This window comes from Megalopta genalis, chromosome 5 (genome assembly GCF_051020955.1).
Source record: "Megalopta genalis isolate 19385.01 chromosome 5, iyMegGena1_principal, whole genome shotgun sequence".
Lineage (NCBI taxonomy): Eukaryota > Metazoa > Arthropoda > Insecta > Hymenoptera > Halictidae > Megalopta > Megalopta genalis.
In genome coordinates, this window is record NC_135017.1 from 4983739 (window position 1) to 5008518 (window position 24780).

General features: G+C 34.3%; 1 protein-coding gene across 1 annotated transcript; it reads left to right on the plus strand.

The window, feature by feature from the left end:
- Positions 1-548: 548 nt before the first annotated feature.
- Positions 549-11462, plus strand: LOC117224062 (uncharacterized). The gene is made up of 4 exons (XM_076521908.1): positions 549-639; positions 1884-2081; positions 6748-6956; positions 11061-11462. Exons 1-4 carry the CDS (start codon positions 549-551, stop codon positions 11235-11237), a joined length of 675 nt encoding a protein of 224 aa, XP_076378023.1. The 3' UTR covers positions 11238-11462.
- The last annotated feature ends 13318 nt before the right edge of the window (positions 11463-24780 follow it).

Below are 24780 nucleotides of genomic sequence, written 5' to 3' on the forward strand. Positions count from 1 at the left end.
CCGATGGGATTTATTGTGATCGGTTGAATGAAATTATTGACTGTTCTGAAGTACTACATTCGATTTTACTGGATTTCTTGTTATTTTATAAAATTCTAACATATCTCACTTGTGTTTATGTCAAATAGACTGATTAATAAAACTCAAAGAAATCGTCAAATGTGTTTAGGTTTATTGTTGTACGATTTATTTGGTTAAAAACCGTGAGAAATTAAATACTTCGTTATTTTTTAAACGTCTCTGACAATTTTTGCAAAACTCGGAAATTTAGTGTTACACAGTTTATTTTATTTTACCCTGCATAATGAAATATTTTCGTAATTTTTGCTGATATAAAAAGTATGTGCCAAGACACACACAACTTTCTTGAGTTCAGAGCTAAGAATATTACGATTAATGTTCTTCTTTTCTTTCGAGATCGCTTTCTTCCAAGTATTGAAGATCATCACTATTTTGTGCATATTTACCCATATTTTTTTAAAGGTCATTGTAATGTTCGGCTATAAAAATCAAAAAATTTTGTAATTTTATGAAATTCAGTTTCTGATATGTTTCTTCGCAGACAGGACGCAGACGACGACATAATATCGAAGAAATCGCTGCAGTCGGTCAGGGAGACCATAATCTTCCTCAAGGAGCGTACGTAACCATTTTTACGATTTTACCACAAATTCAGAAATCATTATGATCTAAAATTTCATTTTAAAACGAAACGTCAAACTTTCGACTTCAACTTCTTTTAGTTTCTTAATCGCAAATTTTTCATTTTTCTTTAACCGTGAATGCCACACGCGTGATACTTGCGTAGAATAATTCTACAGATTCTCCTGATTACGACGATACACTGTTTTACAACATTACGAACATTTAAACATGTTTAAACAATTCTTAAAGAGAGCGAGGCATTTTCCACAGATCTTTTGTAATTTATTTTCAAAATTAAATATTCGAAGGAAGATCCGATTAGAAAATATAAATGGCGTTTTTTTTCTACGGTTTAAGCTAGATTTTGTAAATTCTAAAGTAACCGGAAGTTAGGTCTCCATTTTGAGCCACAATTAGAAAACTATTCAAATTCTAATTTTTTAAAATACAAGTTTAGATTACGTTATCCAACGTTAATGAAATAGCAAAAAAGATCTGGGTCAGAACAGACCCGCTTTGCCGACATTTGTTATTTTTAATTCAATTGTTCCTAACGATTGTTCCTATTTATTACAAGATATTTATAAATATTTATTATAGGATACTTATAAATATTTATTACAAAATATTTATAAATATTTATTACAAAATATTTATAAGTATTTATTACAAGATATTTATAAATATTTATTATAGGATATTTATAAATATTTATTACAAAATATTTATAAATATTTATTACAAGATATTTATAAATATCTATTGCAAAATATTTATAAATATTTATTACAAAATATTTATTATATTTATTACAAAATATTTATTATATTTATTACAAAATATTTATTTCCTTCCTATTTATTGGAAAGCCACCCTCCTTTTCGATTTTCCTCTAGAAAAACGTGCAACCATATTCTTCTTCATGCTCCATAAACATGGCCCGGCTTGCCTAAATGACATTTTCCAATTTTTCTATTGTGAAAAACGCCTCTTCCTCGCGTCTCCCAACGACCCTCTCCCATTTAATTTATTTTCCTCCGCTTCGCCTTTGCTCTTTCAAAAACGCTTTCGCGAACGAGTTTAAACTATTTTCGACAAAAAAAGCGACACTGGCAGCCCCTTCTTGGCCGCGCGGCCATTTCCTGGCCAAAAAAAGGAAAGGATTGTAAGCGACAGAAGGGTAACGGAAAAGGAGAGTGGGGTAAACGGGTAAGAGTTCTGATGGTATCCCATTGAAGATGCGAGGGTGGAGGGTCTGTTCCGGCGCGGCGGACGCCGCGAGCTCAGAACGCGAATCCTAAATTCGTTGAAGAGGGGGGAGAAACCTCATTTCGGCAACAACAACGCGGCCCTCGAGTGCGCTGCCGCGTTGCAGCTCTACCTCGGCCATTTGAAGAAACCAGTGATGCCTCAGCACGTCCAGGAACTGCTTCTCGGTAATTCTATACCAACAACAACGCCGCCCTAAATTTTCCCTCTGCACTCCCGACCGTAAGTCCGCATTTGCATACCCCGAAAACATCCCTTACATTATTATTTTATGCTAAGTCCGCCATTTTATTTCCTACCTTCATTACTTTCAATTTTCCTCTCTAATTGGCAATTGTTAATTCGTTTCGTATCTTGAGTCATATTCTCTGTATGGCGATTCGTCATTTTCGTTCACCCTTGGTGCTCTCATTTCTAGTTTTTAGTTGACAATTCTCAGAATCAGTTCTCTACTTAGTGCAAATACTAACGAAAGTTTTCATTTCTATTTTCCATTCGGCATTTTTTCGTTTCAATTCGTGATACTTTAATTTATCTTATAATAGACAATTTTTAATATCAGGTCTCTACTTACTTGTACAAATACTAATGACAGTTTCCATTTTTATACTTTATTTGGCAATTTTTAATTTCCGTTTCTACACCAGTACTTCCATTTTTATTTTCTAATTGGCAATTTTTACTTTTATTTCCTATTTGATATTTCAATTTGTAGTATCTATTTGGCAATTTTTCATGTTAGATTCCACTAGATGTTTTAATGTCTGTATTCTATTTGACAATTTTTAATTTTTTGTTTTCAAATCAGTGCTTTCATTTTTATTTTCTAATTGACAATTTTTACTTTTATTTTTTATATGGTATTTCAATTTCTGTTGCCCATTTCTCAATTTTTACTTTCATTTTCTATAATATTTGGCATTTCAATTTCTGCTATCTATTTGGTAATTTTTTATGTAAGCTTCCACTCGGAGTTTTTATTTCTATAATCTATTTGGCAATTTTTAATTTCAGTTTTTACTCAGAACTTCCATTTCTATTTTCTGGTAGACAGTTTTGTATATTATGTTGTATTTGTTATTCCAATTTTTATTTTTTCATTCGGTAATTTCTCAATTTGATATTTACTATTAGTTTCGATTTTTATACTCTGTTCAGCAATTTTTCATTTCAGCTTCTAGTTATTACTTTCATTTTTATTTTCTAATTAGTCACTTTTTATTTTGTTCTAATTTTATTTACTGCTTGATACTTTTATTTTTACTTTCTAATTGACAATTTTTTGTTTTAATTATCACCTGATATTTTTTATTTCTATTTTCTAGGTAGCAATTTATATTTTTGTTTACCACTTGCTACGTTCATTTTTATTTTTTTATAGACAATATTTATGTCTAGTTTCCATTTGGTATTTTCATCATTACGGTATTTTTTGTCCTATTTGCTACTTTCATTTTCATTTTCTAATTAGCAATTTTTAATATTTGTTTCTATTTTTTTATTTCTATATTCCAATATTACTAATACTAACAATATTATTCTTAATAATGTCAGATATATTTCTCAGAAGAATGTAGTTCATTATTCACAAGAATAATATTATTATTGTCGCACCTAAAACAGACCATTCTATTAACCTTCCTAACTGTCATGTAACAAATATTTCTGGAACATTAAATTTTATCCAATATACGTCTCATGCTAATGAAAAACAATATAACTAAAGATGCTTTAATGATCATACTATTATGGTAAAAAAATAGAATGAAGGAGATAAATTTAAGGTTTCTTTTATATGGAGCACCCTGTATGTACACGCGTGCACATTATTTCACTTACACTGGTTGCAAATACATGTTTAAAGAAAAAATATTAATTTTATTGCATTTATTATAACGTATATGTACATATATTTTTGAGAAAAATGTTTGGATAATTCTTATCAATAATATTATTATAAAGTATAATAAACTACAGTCAATACACGCACAGTCAATATTCATAATTTAAATAATATATGCACCCCTCCCCTAATTTTCTTTTGCAACACTTCACTTTGTCGAAATGAATTTTTCCACCTTTTGATAGAAATTCGACTCAATAGAAAATGGCCAGCGTTTATTATCATAGCGTATAATATAAAAAAGAATCAAATATAAAATATATAATATAAAATATATAATATAAAAAGGTATAAAATATAAAATATGTATATAATATAAAAAAGTATAAAATATAAAATATATAATATAAATATATAAAGAAATATACAAATCTTCGTTTTTATATTTTGTTTAACAAGATTTGAATCGAATGAATTCGCAACGACTAAAGAAATTCATTGCTGCAAGTCTGCGCATTTAATTGAATAAAAGTTGACGTGAACGCGGAACAACGCGAGGTTGCCGGAAAAGTGTTAACGTGTTTTTAATTCGGTCGTTCGCGAGGATAACAGCGCAATCTTTTCGATTGCACGCGCGCGAAATTGCAACGCGCACGCTGATGAAATGAACAAGTAAACGACGAACGCTGAGTTAAGCAATAATTCGGCCATGTTGCTCAATCGTTGGACGTTCCCGAGATTCTCGTTTCGACACGGTGCCCGATAATTAAAAGGGGTCACGCTGTGTCAGACATTTTGTAAAATTTCATTTTCGTACTTCGACGTGTTCTTTGATGCGCGCCGCTTTTGGAAAAAATTCTTGCAAGCTCGATGCTAACGAAGAGTAATTAAAACAGGGTTCGTCGCTGCATCGGTACTTTTGAATCAAATTCACGCACCCGAGATCGATTTTGCGACATTTTTCAAACCCCATTCTCAACGTTGCTTCAGAAAGTATTATAGTAATTTCGGTTAATTTCCGCGCGCGCGCGTATTCCTTAATTTGTTTGTTTCTTCGTTGCTTAATTTATCACGTCGTTTCTCCAGTTTTTCATTTCTTAATTGGTTAATTTTTGTTTTCGTCAGTTTGTGAATTCTTTAATTTTTTTAGCCATTATTTCTTAATTTATTTAATTCGTCATTTCATCAATCTCTGAATTGTTTTGTATTTTCATTTCTCACTTTGTTTATTCAATGTTTGTAATTTGTTAATTTATGTATTTCTTCATTTGTTCATTCTGGTTTCCACCAATTTCTTGTTTCTCTTCATTTATTTATTTATTTTGCCATCTCTTATTTCGTTTATTCTGTCATGTTCTAGTTCCCTTATTTCACATATCTTCAACTTCCCAATTTATTTATTTCATCGTTCCTGATTTTGTTTATTCAACTTCTTAATTTACTAATTTGTCAATTTATTTATTTCTGGCTCTTCATATTCATCACGAAAGCATCCAGTCCTCGAACTGGACAGGATTGGGAATTTGGTTTTTTAATTTGTTGATAGCACTGGCCGAGGAAAGTAAACGACCAGCAGTCGTTCGCAGAAACTTTCGCATATTTGTACCGTTATTTGTTAACGTAAGTCATCAATTTCCGTCGCAGCTAATTAATCGTTTTACGCTGCCTGTCCCTATCTGCAATATAAATATCGACTTCCATATACGAAGTAGCATTTCCTCGTTTTTGTAATTTATAAACTCGAATCAACGAACGCTGAGAGCCAACAATTTCCAATTCGACGCATGGTGTACCTTCCCCTCGACTGTTTTTGATGCAAATTCTCCTACATTATATCTGCTCAGAAAAAATTGCACCCTTAAAATCGAACAAAAACCAAGTATTTCAGATTTTACATTTCATTTCTGCCTACAAAACAATTTCATCTGAAAAATCGCTTTAAGCAATAATATCTCAGCATTTCTTATTTTCATGTAGAAAGTTCTCCACTTTAACCATTGTTTAAATAATCCTACAGCAAAACAACAAAGTTAAAAAATAATTCCATACTGAAACACTACTAATTAAATCTCCAAAAGATAACTAGACATTGGCACCATAACCTAACTATCCGCCATGTTGCACAAACAATCGAACAGACCCAAAGTCAAATTTCCCTTATTAACTTACAAAATCATCAAGAACGGACAAGTGTCACACACCTAACCTCCATAGCGTACTTTAACAGCTTTTCAAACAATTCTATAACAACAACAATTTCAAAGAACAACGAAACAGTTTTTGATTGTTCTGTTTAGAACATTTTTGTAAATGCCTGTAGGAAATTGTATTTATGCAATTGTTTCGATGTAACATTGTTCTTTGAAATTGTTGTTGCTATAGAATTGTTTGAAAAGCTGTTAAAGTACGCTATGGAGGTTAGGTGTGTGACACTTGTCCGTTTTTTCTTGATGATTTTGTAAGTTAATAAGGGAAATTTGACTTTGGGACTATTCGATATTCAGTTTTCTGACGACTGCGTTTGTGCAACATGGCAGATAGTTGGGTTATGGTGCCAATGTCTAGTTATTTTTTGGTGATTTAACTAATAGCGTTAGTTTTCTGTTTAGAACATTTTTGTAAATGCCTGTACGAAATTGTATTTATGCAATTAACGCTACTAGTTAAATCACCAAAAAATAACTAGACATTGGCACCATAACCCAACCATCCGCCATGTTGCACTAACGGTCCCAATTGTGTATCGAGTCGTTCCAAAGTCAAAGTTTCCCTTATTAGCTCGGAACATCATCATCATCATCGACAACGGATAAGTTTCACTAACCTAACCTCAATAGCGTTTAGCACGATCAACTAGGAAAGTAGCGCACGCAGCGCAGGCCAATGGTTACCATAAATCCGGCGCCCTCCGTTCCCGCACGACTGTAACTACCGGCGGGGGGCCAAGAATCGTAAGAGCGGTGATTAAATGGTAATTTCGCATCGACCAGCTGACAATCCGGGGGTGACCGCCCATGTGATTGCGAGGGACGCCCTGGGCTTAATACGGCAGGACGTCGGCGGCCGTCACGGAGAGCTGCTGGCCGAGCTTCTTGATTTACTGAGACACTTGACTCTTTCCGGACCCCCGTCCGAGAGATCGGAACTACGCGGTTCGCCGCTTCCGATAGCGCTGCTCCCAGTCTTTTTCACTTTAACGGTAAGCCCCGGGACTTAACCTCACCCGTTCCTGTTCTATGACCGCGAAGATTAAACGTTCCCCTATCCGACTGTCTGCCTTTGACACAACCCGAAATTCCCCCCCCCCCCCACCCCGACTGTTTCACTCTTCGATCCTGAACTAATCCTTCGCGCGAATAGATCGTTTTCGCGTCATGTTGCTTAAGAATCATGGATTTTGGTATCTCAGAATTCAGAACCGCAGGTTTTGATGTTCCAGATCACGGTGTGATAGATTCTGGGACACTAGACCACAGTAACGTTGATTTAGGGATCCTAAATCGTGGTAACATAGATTTTGGAACACTGGATCATAGTAACATAGATTTTGGAACACTGGATCATAGTAACATAGATTATGGAACACTAGATCATAGCAACATAGATTTTGGAACACTAGATTATAGTAACATAGATTTTGGAACACTAGATCATAGCAACATAGATTTTGGAACACTAGATTATAGTAACATAGATTTTGAAACACTAGATCATAGTAACATAGATTTTGGAACAGTGGATCATAGTAACATAGATTATGGAACACTAGATCATAACAACATAGATTTTGGAACACTGGATCATAGTAACATAGATTATGGAACACTAGATCATAGCAACATAGATTTTGGAACACTAGATTATAGTAACATAGATTTTGGAACACTAGATCATAGCAACATAGATTTTGGAACACTAGATTATAGTAACATAGATTTTGAAACACTAGATCATAGTAACATAGATTTTGGAACAGTGGATCATAGTAACATAGATTATGGAACACTAGATCATAACAACATAGATTTTGGAACACTAGATTATAGTAACATAGATTTTGAAACACTAGATCATAGTAACATAGATTTTGGAACAGTGGATTATAGTAACATAGATTATGGAACACTAGATCATAACAACATAGATTTTGGAACACTAGATTATAGTAACATAGATTACGGAACACTAGATCATAGCAACATAGATTTTGGAGCACTGGATCATAGTAACATAGATTTTGGAACACTGGATCATATTAACATAGATTATGGAATACTAGATTATAGTAACATAGATTTTGGAACACTGGATCATAGTAACATAGATTATGGAACACTGGATCATAGTAACATAGATTTAGGGGCCGTAGATGGTGACAGCTCAGTTTTAAAGACCCTAGACGATATCATCCCAGTTTTTAAGCATCCTAGACGGTGACATCTCAGTTTTAGGGATCCTAGATAGTGACATTCCAGTTTTAGGGACCCTAGATGGTAGCATCCTAGATTTAGGGACCTTAGATGGTGACATCCCACATTTTGGGTCTCTCTTTTGTGAATCCCCACGAAAACATATACTTCCAAAGAATACTCTAGAATACTAGCTGAAGCATTAACACTCCTAGATCTTAGTTTCCATGCGTCGGTACACTAGCTTTGAGGGGCATAGACTTTGCCAACCTAAATTTTAATACTCTAGATTTTAACATCCTAGAATTTGGCAGTCTGTATATTGGTACCATTGATACTGCATTACCACATTAGAGTTTTGTTCCCTATATTTGCGAACCTAGATTAGATTGCTTTAAATCATTTTCTCCCTATTTGAGCTATAAATAATTCTATAATATAATATCGTCCCTGGGAATTTAATATTTCAGGTTTAATAGCCCTCTCTAGCGCAAACGATCTAGAATCCCAGAAATATAACCGTAAAGGTTAAAGATTGCTTTAAATTATCTTCCTTTTAGGTATAAATTCTGCACTTGTGGAATACTCTAATTCTATGATATAATGGTCTCCCCAAGGGCTTAACATTTGGGGCATGGTACCTGACCAGCGAACGAGGTAGAATCCCAGAAATATAACCATAAAGGTTAAAGATTGTGCTTTATATAATCTTCCTTTTCATGTAAATTCTGCACTTGCGGAATCCTCTAATTCTGCGATACAATAGTCCCCCTAAGGATTTAATATTTGGAGCGCGGTACCGCCGACTCCGAAAATATGAGTACACAAATGGAATATCGTTCTTGAATCGGTCTACTTTAGGGTGAACTCGAAATACATTCTCTGTTCGGGCTATTTCCCAATTCTAGCACATTATAATGGCCCTCTACGGCTTTAATATTTGAGTTTTGGCTCACTTAACTAGGAGATGACGTAGAATCCCAGAAATACGGCCACGGAGAGAGAGAGAGAGAGAGAGAGGGAGAGAGAGAGAGAGAGAGAGAGAGGGAGAGAGAGAGAGAGAGAGAGAGAGAGAGGTTACACGTTGCTTCGAAATTATTTTACTCCCAGATGGGATTGAGCTAAATTTTCAGATTGTGTTATTCTTTAATTTTACACTGCTTCTCCTAGGGCTTCAATATTTTAATTTTGGCATGCCTGTAGGGTTCCAAATATTTACTATGATATGACTATGATATGACTTTCTGCTAAGATTTTAATGGCCATTTTCTTCTAGTTAGATATATAAACCTTAATTTGTACCTAGTTTTCTTTAGTATATAACTCTCTTCTATAAATAATTTCTTCGTTATTTCTAAATTTCTATTGAATGAGTTTAGGTTAGAATTAGGATTATTCTATTCACATTCTAGTGACCTTTTTCTTTAAGTGAGATATACAAACCTTAGTTTGTATATAGCCTTCTTCTATAAACAATGTCTTTGTTATTTCTAAATTTCTAGTGAATGAGTTTAGGTTAGGTATAACATCATTAATCACTCCAGTCTTGGTACTGCAGAAGATTCTTCTATTATTATCAGTATGACTTTCTAGAGGCCATTTTAAATTAAGCCAGTAAGAAACCCTTTTACTGGATCCTCTTACTGTAAGCACCTTTTTTATAAGGATCTGTTCTTTTAACCTAGGAGCCCTGCTTGGTCGATTCAGGTTAAGTGTTAATGGAATCTCTTATTTTCGTCGTCTGCTAGCGAGGTAACCAACCTGAAACCATTAATCACCCCAGACTAGGTGCTACACGAGGTTCCAAAAACATCGTTATATCTTTTCTATCGGTACTTTTTAGTAAATTGTCCAGTTAGTGAATTAGTCCAGTTGGTCTAGTAACATGTGTAAGTATTCAGCTGAAATTTTCCTAAAACATACACAAATGTTCTCTTGCATGCAATTACTAATTCAAGATATTACTATTAAATAAAAACATTTATCCCGTCAGGATTATTACGATTTTAAAATATATCGACATTAATGAACATTTAAATATAAAAATTAGACATCAAAATCTGTATAAAAATGTAATTTTTCTTAGCGAATTTACTAGCAAGTTTTCTAGTGACTTTCCTAGTGAAGTTTCTAGAAAAATCATCCATCAAAAATTTTCAACTGATTAAACATTGATGGAAATTTATCCATAAAATACATAAATCTGAATAGACCTAGTAATTATATATAGCAAATTTCTTAGTATATCTTCTAGTTATTTTCTCATGATTTTTCTACCGAACTCTATATCGAAAATTTAAAAAAATACGGGAACATCGATGGAAAATTATACATAAAATACATAAATCTGAACATAACGAATAATGTTTTCTAGTAATATTCCTAGTCAATTTTCTGTTATACTTTATACCGAAGATTCTAAAACATATTAAAATTGTTAGATATTTGTCCGTAAAATACAACCAAGTTATTTTTTCTAGTAAAATTCCCAACGAATTTCCTACTGAATTTTCTCTTGCCGTTAAAGAGCCAAAAACAAAAATTGCCCAACGGTGAAATCCGAACGGAAATCTCGGGATTTCATACCAAAACTGTACGAAACAGATCTATTTCTTTCGCTGACGTCATCTGGCCCAGAGCGTTGCTCTCCGGGGCAAGTTAATGAACGGATGTAGGTCGGGCAGATTCTATTTTTATTTATCGCTGCCGAAATCGATCAGTCCGGACTCTTGTTAATTAATATTCGAGACCGGGAGGATTATACTTTGTCGGGTTGTAGGAACGCTTACGATTTAACGGGCTCGCAAGACCGATTCCTCGAATCGAAGGAGAACAAATCGTGGTCTAAATTACATAGATTTTCCCGGGGATTGATCGATCGTCTATCATTGCAGCCAGCTGACCTGCTGAAATGGAAGCAAGTAGCGACCAGATTCAGCGAATTAATTACCGAAGCCCCTGACCAACTGCAGCTGAATGAAAATCGATCGCACGACATGGTAACCGTGGACGACAACGCCGGAAACGCGACCACCGGCTTAAGAAGCCGGAACCGCGTGTTGGCGGCGTAAAGAAGGACAAATGGGCGCGTCAAAGTTCAGATAAATCAGGATCAAGATCGAAAGAAAGCACGGCGTTAAGTCTCTCCCTCTCTCTCTCTCTCTCTCTCTCACTCTTTCTCATTCTCTCTCTCTCTCTACTGTGTTGTCTCTCATCGAGGCTAGAACCAAAGGGCAAAATCGGCCGATTAGCATTACCTTGTGTAAATTACAATACTAATATAGCACTAATAATAATAGTAAATTTATATAATTATAAATAATATAAATTATAATTATATTTATATAATTATAATAAATATAATTATGTATTATAATAATTAAAAAAAAAAATATAATTATATATTACAATAATTATAATAAATATAATTATATATTATAATAATTATAAATTATATAAATTATGGTACGGAATAAATTCGAAGGTGAACGGGTTTTGGAAATCGATCTATTCAAATATTACCTTGTGTAAATTACAATACTAATATAGCGCTAATAATAATAGTAAATTTATATAATTATAAATAATATAAATTATAATTATATTTATATAATTATAATAAATATAATTATGTATTATAATAATTAAAATGAATATAATTATATATTACAATAATTATAATAAATATAATTATATATTATAATAATTATAAATTATATAAATTATGGTACGGAATAAATTCGAAGGTGAACGGGTTTTGGAAATCGATCTATTCAAATATTACCTTGTGTAAATTACAATACTAATATAGCGCTAACAATAATAGTAAATTTATATAATTATAAATAATATAAATTATAATTATATTTATATAATTATAATAAATATAATTATGTATTATAATAATTAAAATAAATATAATTATATATTACAATAATTATAATAAATATAATTATATATTATAATAATTATAAATTATATAAATTATGGTACGGAATAAATTCGAAGGTGAACGGGTTTTGGAAATCGATGTACTCGAACATTTTGTCGATGCGTTAATTTGAAAACTAATTTTTGAAGTTATGTAATAAACGAGTTTAAAGATTACGTGCGAAATATGTGATGTTCGAGATTTATTACCGAACAAAATTTGAAACATGTTCGTGTACATGATTTTCACATGTACAGTGGCCCGCAAAAGTTTTCGTACGCCTTTTAAAACCCATCTGACAGAAATTGAAGTCGTTTAGATCAGTTGTAAAAAAGGTTACTGCTTTCAAAGGTTATGAACATTTAGTAATAAATGAATCTGAAAATGAATCATGATAAAAATTTACTGCTGAACAAATTAGAAAGTATAATAAAAATTTACTACTGGACTAAAATTAAAAAATATAAACTTTCGAGCATTTAGTAACAAATTAATGTGACAATACATAATTTTGGAATATACAGTGCCAAATAAATTTAACAATGTACAATTTCGAACATTTGGTAGCAATTAAATATAACAATGTACAATTTCAAATCTCCTGTACCAAGTAAATTGAACAATATACGATTTTGAACGTTCACTAATAAATAAATCTGAAAATAAACAATTGTAAGCATTTAATAATAAACAAAATTAAAAACTATATACTTTCGAAGAGTTTGAAGCATGAATAATTAAGAGTATATTATTCTGAAAGTTCGTATAATAAATAAACAATTTGAACGTTTAATAATTAATAAATTTGCAAAAATCTAAAATAAATATCGTTATCAAAAATGCATGAATTCATGAGTGAATATATTTAAAATAAATATTATTAAAAACTCATGAATTCACGAATGAATATATTTAAAATAAATATCGTTATTAAAAATTCATGAATACGTTTAAAATAAATATCGTTATCAAAAAATTCACGAATTCACGAATAAATGAATCTAAACTAAATATTTTTATCAAAAACTCTATCATTGTGATTGGCTCGGTGATTCCGGTGTCGCGTTAAACACCGTTAAGAAACAAAAGTTTCCTCTCGGAGCAGGATCAAACGAAGCTGGAAGAACAACGAGATTACAGAAACTTTGTGCGCGCTTCGGCGACCGGTTTGCTTTTTAACTTAAAAATACGACTTCGCCTGCTTCCGTAATCCGACATTTTTGCCGATTAAATGGAAGATCGTTCTATTAACGAACGCGCTTACATAGAAAAGCCACAACAATGACAGCGTTGTTCGTCATGGCACCGCTCGCTGTCTACGACAAGGATTCTGAAAGGACAACTCGCATTTGCTATTAAAACATAATATTTTCGGGTACAATGATGGGCGAAAATCGAATACTTCGAGCAGTCTCACGTTGTCTCACGAGACAACGTATTTGTTTTACGGACACGCGATTGGAGCTACGCTGACGCAATTTCATATTTCCCATCCCGTAGACAATGCTTATTTTCAAGAGCCTCAAAATAGAAACGCGGTGCCGCCGTCGAATCGTGGCCTTTGTTCTCGGGGCAGAATGTTACATCCTCGAAAATAAATCACAATTCGATCACGGTACTTGTCGAGTAATAACACTTGAAACTCTCGAAACGTTCAGGAGCAGATGACGTTTTTCTTGCTCGAAACGTTGCATTTTTAAACATTTTTTACACCTAAGCTCTGACGATTAACCCATTCTAACTCTTTGGGGCACAGGATTTCAGAAAATAAAATAGACCCATGTTGCACAGAAATTTTATTGCGTTTTAAATTAAACAGAATTGGTGTGTATTTATTAACAAGGGAATGGCATAATAATATGCGTCGTATAATCGTATAATAATAATAAATAATCGTATAATATATATTATAATCGTATAATAATAAGTTGAACATGACAAAATTATCATATTTGAAGCATGACAATTTTTGGTTCGGTTTTTATATTATAATTAAATACCATACATAAATATGTAATTTAGAGTATATGTAATTATAGTAACTACGTATTACTTACTCGGTCTTTTGTTTCTTACACAATAAAAAAAAATGTTTTTCTTTCTTTTTATTCGTGCAACCTGTCGCAATCCCCATTTGGGACTTTTTAAAAAATATAAAATATTTTAACAACGAAACATAATTTATATATATAATCATATTGTTACACAATCTTTTGTGTATATGCATAACTTTTGCCGTCAAAAATTTCAAAAAAAATATTTGGCAGTTGGTCGAAAAATTGCAACGGAGACCGCAGCTCGCGAGTTCATTTCTCGCGCGGCTGAAATATCCTTTGAACCTTCCCGGTCATGGCGCAGCGCGAACGTAAAACCGAAACGGCGGCCCGGAGTATTTTCATTTTAATAACGAATTTATACAAATGCTGGTCGGCGATCTCGGATATCAGGAATTTCGCCGTTTCCAATTCGAATCGATAGAGACGTTAACCGCCATTACGTTGGACGAGAGTTCCGACGCGGCGCCGAGCAACGCCGTTCGCCTAATCAGCCGCCATCACCGGAACCGTCGAGTTCCCGGAAGCTTTACGCATTTATTTTCACTGTGCGCGGTTTCTTTAATCACACGCCACTAAATATGTAAACTGTTCTCCGCCAGCGGTTCGAATTCGACTCTCATCGCCGGCAGCTTTTGAATTTCCCGCGCTCGACCGCGGCATCCATCGGCCATTTTCGTTTGAAACTTAATTTTCTTGGAATCGTTGATCCGGGAACGATCTTCTGACGCGTTTCTTACGAATTGGTTCATTTAGCTCGTCAGCTGAATAGTAAATTAATCTGCAACGTTGTAGACACTTGATTAAATTGTTTAATAAAGAATTGTCTAGTTTTCATTGTTACTTATTTATATTTGTAACAATGTCGTAGCTGATTCGGCAGTACGTGTGCTAAGAATATGTATAATAATGTGATATTGTTTATAATATTTATTAACTTGCGACATTTTAGCGATGTGATTAAATTATTTAATAAAGAAGTTTCTATTTTCAATCGTTATTTGTCCATATCTGCAATAATGTTAATATTGTGCTTAGTAATAAAAAATCTCGCAGCTTGAATTGTTATTTATTCATGTTTTTAATACTGTTAATATTGTTTCTAATATTGTTAATCTGCAACATTTTATATATCTAATCAAATTATCAAATAAAGAATTTCTTAGTTTTGGTTAATGTTAATATTGCATTTAAATATTGTGATAAATTTTTCCATATATACATACTTAGAATTTTGATTAAAATTATTATTAATTATAATTATTATTATAATTTAATAACATCAGTTGACAAATTTATTTCTAGAATTACTTAAATTATCGAAATTCGATGAAATTTATATTTGAAGTAGCTTCACCTATTTGTTTAACATTAATTATCAGTATATCAATCGAATTCAGTCAAATTCCATTTTATTTAATTGCAGAAGAATCAGAAATAGTTTCTGGACGTATTAGAAGATTATTTGGATGAATTTCTCTAGGTGCATATTTAACAATTATTTCTGTCTTCGATAATTATTATATTTTTTTTAAATCCTGTTACTAAATAAATTTGAAAACCAAAATTTTTCTAATACATTAAAAAAAAAATGTCGTCTGTTAAATGCTGTTTCTAAAGGAATTCTTTCAATCAGGTATTATCGAAATAATTTTCTTCGTTTTTCAGACTTGAATTAAATCACAGAGGGCACGCCGCATTCCAGTGGATGGTAATTAATTAGGCTTTTATTCTGCAGCAAGTACACAGCATTTATAAGCCTCGAGAAAATTTCGTTATTAAGGACACGCGGACGGAGGAGGGTAGTAACAGAGGCAACGGTTCGCTCGAAACGTGTTTGAAACTAATTTGCTACACTTCATTAAAATAATTATTCGACGTAACGGTAATTATGCAACCGTTACAGCTTGCTGCTTGCACTTTTCCCGTGTTGTCGACACTATCAATCTTCCAATGAAACAAACGTGTCCAATCTTTCTCCGGTTTCAATCAAGTATAATTTTATAAAACGAATTATCATCAGACAATTAAGTTTTTAAAGCACTCGAAACTTGTTTTCGAATATACCTGCATATAAGTTCCCAAATAGATGGAGAACATTTTTGTACGTAATTTTCAAAATAAATTACGAAAATAGTTTTGTACAATTGTCGCAAAAAATGGAGAAAATAATTTTGCACAATTTACAAAATAAATGTTGAAAATAGTTTTGAATAATTGTCAAAATAAATGAAGAAAATAATCATATATACTGTAAGATATTTTTATGATTTTTAACGAATTCTGTACTATTTTATACTATTCTACACTATTCTATACTATATTCCATACTATTTTATAGTATATTTATATAATATATTATAATATTATATATAATATATATAATATAATATTTAATATATATTATATATAATTATATTATAATATATATAATATAATATTTAATATATATTATATATAATTATATTATAATTATATTATAATATTAAATTATTTTATTATAAGTATTCACACTTATAACACTACATATATAACACTTACAACTTCATCCAATGGCATAAAACTGCTTCGATTCATAGCTTCGGCACCATAAATTTTTACCTTACTTTCTAAGATTTATAACACCAAATATCTGCATAATTCTTATGAAGTCTGGCATTCATGCACTGCATTGAACCTTCCTCTTTCGAACGATACCATTGAACAGCGAAAAATATGCCTATAAACTCATATATATGCTTTCATACTATTTTGTCGATAATTGTATTCTTTATCTTTATCACGTCGCTACGGAGTCTAGTCCCTACATTCTGCATATGTGGCGCCTCTATTGGAGAAAAAATGAAGCTTCGTTCGATGTCCGTACAGCGCCAATTGGTGCAGTGGCAAAACGCTCAAACTGTTAGCCAAATTTGATTGTTGGTAATTCGGCAAACAATTTGAGCGTTTTGTTTTGTTACTAATTACTCAATTATTACACACATATTATAAGTATACAAAATAGTGCCTAAAAACTTAGAACCTAAAAACCTAGATAGAAAAGTGCCTAGAAACCCACCAAAAAATAAAAAATATAGTTCCCGCCTACTATTTCCTCTTTACCTCTTTCTCTCTCTCTTCTCTCTCCTCGCAGCCTTTTCTATATATCTCTTTTTCCCCTCTTTTGATTCGCACCCCTGCCGTGCTTCACCCTTTGCTCTCATTGCACTCGCCTCTGTCTCTCATTTTTTTCCTTCGCTCTCCCGTCGCTCTCTACTGTCTTTCCATAGTTTTCCCTTCTTTGCATTCCTCGCTACCTTCTTCCACTCATCTTCTCTCTCTCTTCCTTCTCACTTTTCTTTAAAATAAGCTCTATCCACTCTCTTACCCATGTACATACTTCTCTCTCTCCTCTCCCCTCGCCGATAATTTCATCTGACTTTCCATTGACGGAGGACGCGCCTATTTGACCTTGACGGAGTTGATCGTCGCGCTGCAGTTGTGCGAACGGACATTAGACAAACCAAATTAGAAATATTTTCGACCGCCAGATGGCACACGCATATGTTTCTGTGACCACAGATATCGAACACGATGTGTCGGTAAAAATGTAGCGGAAGAGAAGGATAGCGACTAAACATGATTGCCACATTTCATTCCTCGCCGCAATGTTGCCATGTCGTCAAAACCGTTTCACAAACTGAGTTTCATGAAACTGATTCCTGCTTCATGAGCCCGTTCTGCCACGCGCTAGGTTTCTGGACCAGGGGAAGGTGGCAAGCGGGGCAGCCGTGAGCGGCGCGGCAGTTGCAGCAAGAACGCTTGTCGAATATTGTAAATATCTCAACAATAATAAAGAAATGGACATTTCTACAACCGAAGCCCCCCAGCTTAGACTTTTCTGAATCGAAATATCCAACTCCCGAACTGCTCACTCGAATATTGGCACGTCCATCTTACTTGATACGAACAGTTGTCACGAAGATATTCTGCCGCGCGCTAGGTTACTAGACCAGGGGAAGGTGGCAAGCGGGGCAGTCGCCATACTCGTGAGCGGCGCGGCAGTTGCAGCAAGAACGCTCGTCGAATATTGTAAATATCTCAACTATAATAAAGAAATGGTTATTTCTACAACCGAAGCCCTTCAGCTTAGACTTTTCAGAATCGAAGTATCCAACTCCCGAACTGCTCACTTGAATATTGGCACGCCCATCTTGGTTGATACGAACAGTTGTCACGAATATATTTTGCCACGCGCTAGGTTTCTGCCATAGGAGGTATCTCCAACATTATAGGAGGTATCTTGATTTGTCGAAATTTCAGTAGTACAAATCAATTACGAATCAGACAAAGAATTTCGGGGTACCTTCTCGAAGAGTAGGTATGATACTAGAGATTTTTCGAAATTTCAGTAGTACAAGTCAATCACAAGCTCGAAAAAGCCAATAGAGATACTACCTTCTCGCATGTTATCCTGATACAATTAGCAAGTACCGGGACGGACTGCACACTATGGAACCCACACATAGAAGAAAAGCCATATACGTATATTAGTTTTAGAGGTTTATATCAAGTAAAACTGACGCTTTAATATCGAAATGTGCAGTTCGTAAGTGGAAAATTTAGATTCCCAAAAGACTAAACTGGGGTGCTTCGGATGTAGAAATATCCGTTTTGCAGTTATTGCGGAGATATATGCAATATTCGGCCAGAGTGGCGTCAATTCACGAGCAAGACGACACAAGATGGCCGCCGCTAACAGTTTTTCGTAAATATCGAGAGATATAGAGCTCGAATCGAAAATTCACATCCGAAGACCCCGAGATAAGGCATGTACAAAGGCAGTGGAGTGTATTTTCAGTAGATTACTTAGTTAATTAAGACACACGATTACTTGATGTGAATTGTGTATCGGAAACACCATCTCGAGCTTCCGACATTCTTCACTACTAGCGTCACAGTTCTCTTCCAACCAAAAGATGCACCACAGCGAGCTTGCTGGTAACTATAGTTACTTACAGTCGATAATACAGATCGACAAATTACATAGTTTTACACTACTATCCAAAATATTTTGAATCAAAAGACGACTAAACATGGTTGCCACATTTCATTCCTCGCCGCAATGTTGCCATGTCGTCAAAACCGTTTCACAAACTGAGTTTCATGAAACTGATTCCTGCTTCATGAGCCCGTTCTGCCGCGCGCTAGGTTTCTCGACCAGGGGAAGGTGGCGTGCGGGGCAGTCGTGAGCGGCGCGGCAGTTGCTGCAAGAACGCTCGTCGAATATTGTAAATATCTCAACAATAATAAAGAAATGGACATTTCTACAACCGAAGCCCCCCAGCTTAGACTTTTCTGAATCGAAATATCCAACTCCCGAACTGCTCACTCGAATATTGGCACGTCCATCTTACTTGATACGAATAGTTGTCACGAAGATATTCTGCCGCGCGCTAGGTTACTAGACCAGGGGAAGGTGGCGTGCGGGGCAGTCGTGAGCGGTGCGGCAGTTGCAGCAAGAACGCTCGTCGAATACTGTAAATATCTGAACAATAATAAAGAAATGGTCCTTTCTACATCCGAAGCCCCCCAGCTTAGATTTTTCTGAATCGAAACAAATATATTGTTAACTTTTATTAATTTTAAATGGTACTGAATAAATAAAACATCATTTTTATCATTCCTGTTATTTATTTTACGTATAACATAAAACAAAACATTTTTATATGTTGACACTAATAATATTTGTAGAAAATAAAAAACAATTGTCTTTGAATAAATTCACTTTGATAACGTCTACTTTACTTCACGACTTGCTCACGAATAATACACTAAATGTTCATAAGTGCCATCCTAAAAGTGCATATTTTATTCCTGAATAAGCAAAAAATAGAAAGAGATCGGAGATAAGTGGAGAGTAATAAATAAATTAGTCATAACAAAACTCACAAAAGTGCCAACGCTAATTAGATACGCAATAATGGATATAGATAGATAGAAACAATTACCAGGTCAGAGATGCTTATAAGTGTCACCCTAAAAGGCCATATTTTATAATCCCAAATAAACAAACTTTACAGCTTACAATACAGAATTACACGATGAATATCAATAAATTGAATTGTACAAATGTCCATTTCTTTATTATTGTTGAGATATTTAAAATATTCGACGAGCGTTCTTGCTGCAACTGCTACGAGTATGGGGACTGCCCCGCACGCCACCTTCCCCTGGTCTAGTAACCTAGCGCGCGGCAGAATATCTTCGTGACAACTGTTCGTATCAAGTAAGATGGACGTGCCAATATTCGAGTGAGCAGTTCGGGAGTTGGATATTTCGATTCAGAAAAGTCTAAGCTGGGGGGCTTCGGTTGTAGAAATGTCCATTTCTTTATTATTGTTGAGATATTTACAATATTCGACAAGCGTTCTTGCTGCAACTGCCGCGCCGCTCACGAGTATGGCGACTGCCCCGCTTGCCACCTTCCCCTGGTCCAGAAACCTAGCGCGTGGCAGAACGGGCTCATGAAGCAGGAATCAGTTTCATGAAACTCAGTTTGTGAAACAGTTTTGACGACATGGCAACATTGCGGCGAGGAATGAAATGTGGCAACCATGTTTAGTGGCTATCCTTCTCTTTTAGCTTGCTTTCTCTCTTCCGTTACATTTTCACCGATACCCGTGATCACAGAAACATATGCGTGTGCCACCTGCCGGTCGAAAATATTTCTAATTTGGTTTGTCTAATGTCCGTTCACACAACTGCAACGCGACGATCCGTTACGGCCCTCTTCATGAAACCGATTCCAGCTTCGTGAGCCCGTTATGCCACGTGCTAGGTTTCTGGACCAGGGGAAAGTGGCAAGCGGGGCAGTCGCCATATTCGTGAGCGGCGCGGCAGTTGCAGCAAGAACGCTCGTCGAATATTGTAAATATCTCAACTATAATAAAGAAATGGTCATTTCTACAACCGAAGCCCTTCTCAGCTTAGACTTTTCGGAGTCGAAATATCCAACTCCCGAACTGCTCACTTGAATATTGGCACGTCCATCTTAGTTGACATGAACAGTTGTCACTATTCATTGTCTTTATTTATTCCTTTCTACCATTCTCATCCAATATCTGTTGAAATTCATTGCTAACAATGAAAAGTTGAATTAATATATACAATGTGCACCTAAGATACATTAACCCAAAGAATTGTTTCATCATCGAAAAATGAAGCTTCAGAAGGCTCTCCGTATCGCGGTCATCATTACCGATACTTCAGAATTTAAGCTTCTTAGCAAGAATCGAGTATTCTGTATATCTCATTTGCATTAGTGTACGTTTCGTGATCTGGAATCTACTATGCGCTGCAAGTAGGTATGTACTTTCAGCACCACCAAGCCAAAGACGTTGGAACTGATCAGTAACAATTTTACCATCCACAACGATTTTACCATTAGCAGATAAAATTAATTTGTTACATTTTTTTGCGTGTTTCGCCACTACGTGGAATGGCGCCGTTTTTAGATTTCAAAACAAAATAACTCGCGTCAGAAGCTCTGTTAAATCTTACGAATCAAACAGCACAAATCTTCTGTGCTTGACAGATAGCAACTTATAATTAATTAGCGAAAGCAACCTATAATATATTTTACTTCTAAATGTATTTATCGAAACGATTAATATCAATATAATTAATAATTAACTTCATTAACTTCAGGACAAATTATATCAGTCAACTATGTTCGATCTGCTCCATCTTCAATTACTTTTAAACACATTTTATTTAAACGACGAAACTCGATTCTGTTCAACTTATCCTCAAAGATAACGAAAGTAAGAACGGAACGGTTTCACAGATCATTCAGACATTCGTTCGACGTGGCAAACAAACAATTACGACCGTAACAATGAAGTATAATGTAGTCGAGCGCACTTTAGAAAGTTGCCGAGTGCGGTGGGCATGGCCAGACAAAAAAATACCCGTTGACCGCGTTTCGTTTGCAAAAGCGCGCACTTTTGATTCTTGTTTCTTGTCAAACGGACTGTTGCGTCCCGATGCTGTGATTAATACTACCGCAATTAATAAACAGCGGGAGATAACGAAACAGGATTCCTCGCTGACAACGAAATAGATACAGAAGATTAACGAGGAAGCACTGCTCCGCCGATTAACAGAAGTTTCACCACTTCTAACGTACGCTAAAAACAGAAATGAAGGTAATCAAATAATAAATAATATTGAGACAAGAAACAATAATAGCGATAATAATATATAATAAAATAATCAGTAATAAAATAATAGATAATAAAATAATAAAATAATAAATAATAAAATAATAAGTAATAAAATAATAGATAATAAAATAATAAGTAATAAAATAATAGATAATAAAATAATAAGTAATAAAATAATAGATAATAAAATAATAAATAATAAAATAATAAGTAATAAAATAATAGATAATAAAATAATAAATAATAAAATAATAAGTAATAAAATAATAGATAATAAAATAATAAATAATAAAATAATAGATAATAAAATAATAAAATAATAGGTAATAAAATAATAAAATAATAAGTAATAAAATAATAGATAATAAAATAATAAAATAATAAATTATACGTCTTGTTGTATAAATGACAAACACATACACGATTCCATTTACGAAGAGACTTCCGACGAAAATGCAGCCGTATTAACGGATTTTAATTAACGTTTAAGTGGATGAATTATAAATAACAGCGAACGAAATACGTCGCAAATTGCAGCTGATCCGTATGCGCATCCGATCAACGTTGTTACGTTTATACAGCCAGTTATAACTGTGTTTATTGCGCAACAGAATGCATTTCGATTCAGTAACCCGGTTGCATCCTCTATGCGCCGTCCGATTTTTCAGATCGCCACCGATAAAACCGTCACCGCAGCGAAACTCTCGCGGCGGACGTTTCTCGCAACGGTACCGCGTTGCGAGTAAAAGTGTTCCACGAAAACGCGTTTCATTGAACAACGCGACGATGATCCCCGGCGTGCAATTCGCGTCCGTCACACCGGAGAAGAAAAAGAACACGCACGAGATCGCGATGCGAAGCAGTGAAAGGCAGATGAAAGTAAAGAGCAACCGCCGAATGGCCTGGGCGGGACTATTTATTAACTATTCGACTATAAACTCAACGAAGAATTTGCATTCGACTGGAAACCGTACATGCATAAATCGCTCGTCTACAGCCCGTTGCATTGGCTGCCGTTTTTAGCTGCAGTTTTCTGAGAGTTTCGATTTTCAAGAGATGACGTTCCTCAGTTTTTTAATTTTTTCACTTTTTAGCAGAAAGTAGGCGTTTTGTAGAACACGGATTCGTTATATTTTATTCGCCATTGTGATCGGACCTATGTTTTTCCATTGTTTCGTGTGTCATGGCTGTTTTGTCACGGATTCGCTGGAACGAAAAAAAAATGACACGATTCTGGGAGAGAAATTTTGATCAATTGCAAAATGTCTTTTTGTAGAAATTTTTGAATACTTTTGATCTCAAATTGAAACCGAGGAAATTTACTTTAAAATGTGGTAATTTTGGTGCAAAAGAAAATTTCACGTCGTGTCGAAAAATTGAAAAATCTGAGCCGGAGAGTCGAGGAAAAATGTCACTTTTTTAAAGGCAAGTTTCAAAAGAATTTTTAAACGTCTTCTCGTGCGAATTTTTAAGCTTTGTTGAACTCAAATTGAAGCTCGAGAAATGCACTTTGAGCTGTGGTAATTTTGAACGAGAAGAAAATTTAAGTAAATTGGGAAATCTGGATCGATAACCTAGAGAAAAAAAATAGCAATTTTTGTGGACACTAATTTCAAAACAATTTTAAAAATGTCTTCTCGTGGGAGTTTCCGAATATTACTTAGCTCAAATTACAGCTGGTGAAATGCATTTCAAGATCCATTAATTTTGCGAATGAATAGAATTCGACATCATGTAAAAAAAAATAAAAAATCAGACAAAGATGGGTGAAGTTATAATTAAAAAATTTGTAAACACAAAAGAAGTATACATTAATAATACTAATTTTTAGGAGACGAGAGAATAGAACACTTCCTTAAATTGTTTCAACAATTCAATTGCTTGGGTAGCCGCGAACGATGTACAATTTCCTGAGATTTTTACTGTGAGAACATTTACATGATTGTATTGTTGACAGTATTAAATAACGCGGTATAATCGCCGCGCATTGTCTCTCCTCATGAATTACGTATGCCTTTTTAGAATTAATTCGAGACAACGGGACGGTGGAGTTCGTTTCCCGTTTCTCTGATACCACGAATGCCTCGCTATAACTGCCATGACCGAGCACCGGGCTATTAATTGCAATAATAGCAGACGCGAGAAGAAAGGAAAATCATAGAATCATTGAGAACGCGCCCGCCGTCCCGCCAAGTGTCACTTTCTCGACCTTTCATTCGATCATCCTCGGTCGCGCCATTCCCCATAAGTTTCTTCCTCATAGGAAATATCGGCTGAAAAATGCGTCTCGAACCCGTTACAACAATTTCCCAACAAGTACAAATCAAATAAACACCGCATGAATAAATACCTGATAAAACGATTATCTTTGACAGCCAGTGAAAGTCAGTAGTTTACGAAGCGGTACTTCATTTCTATGAAT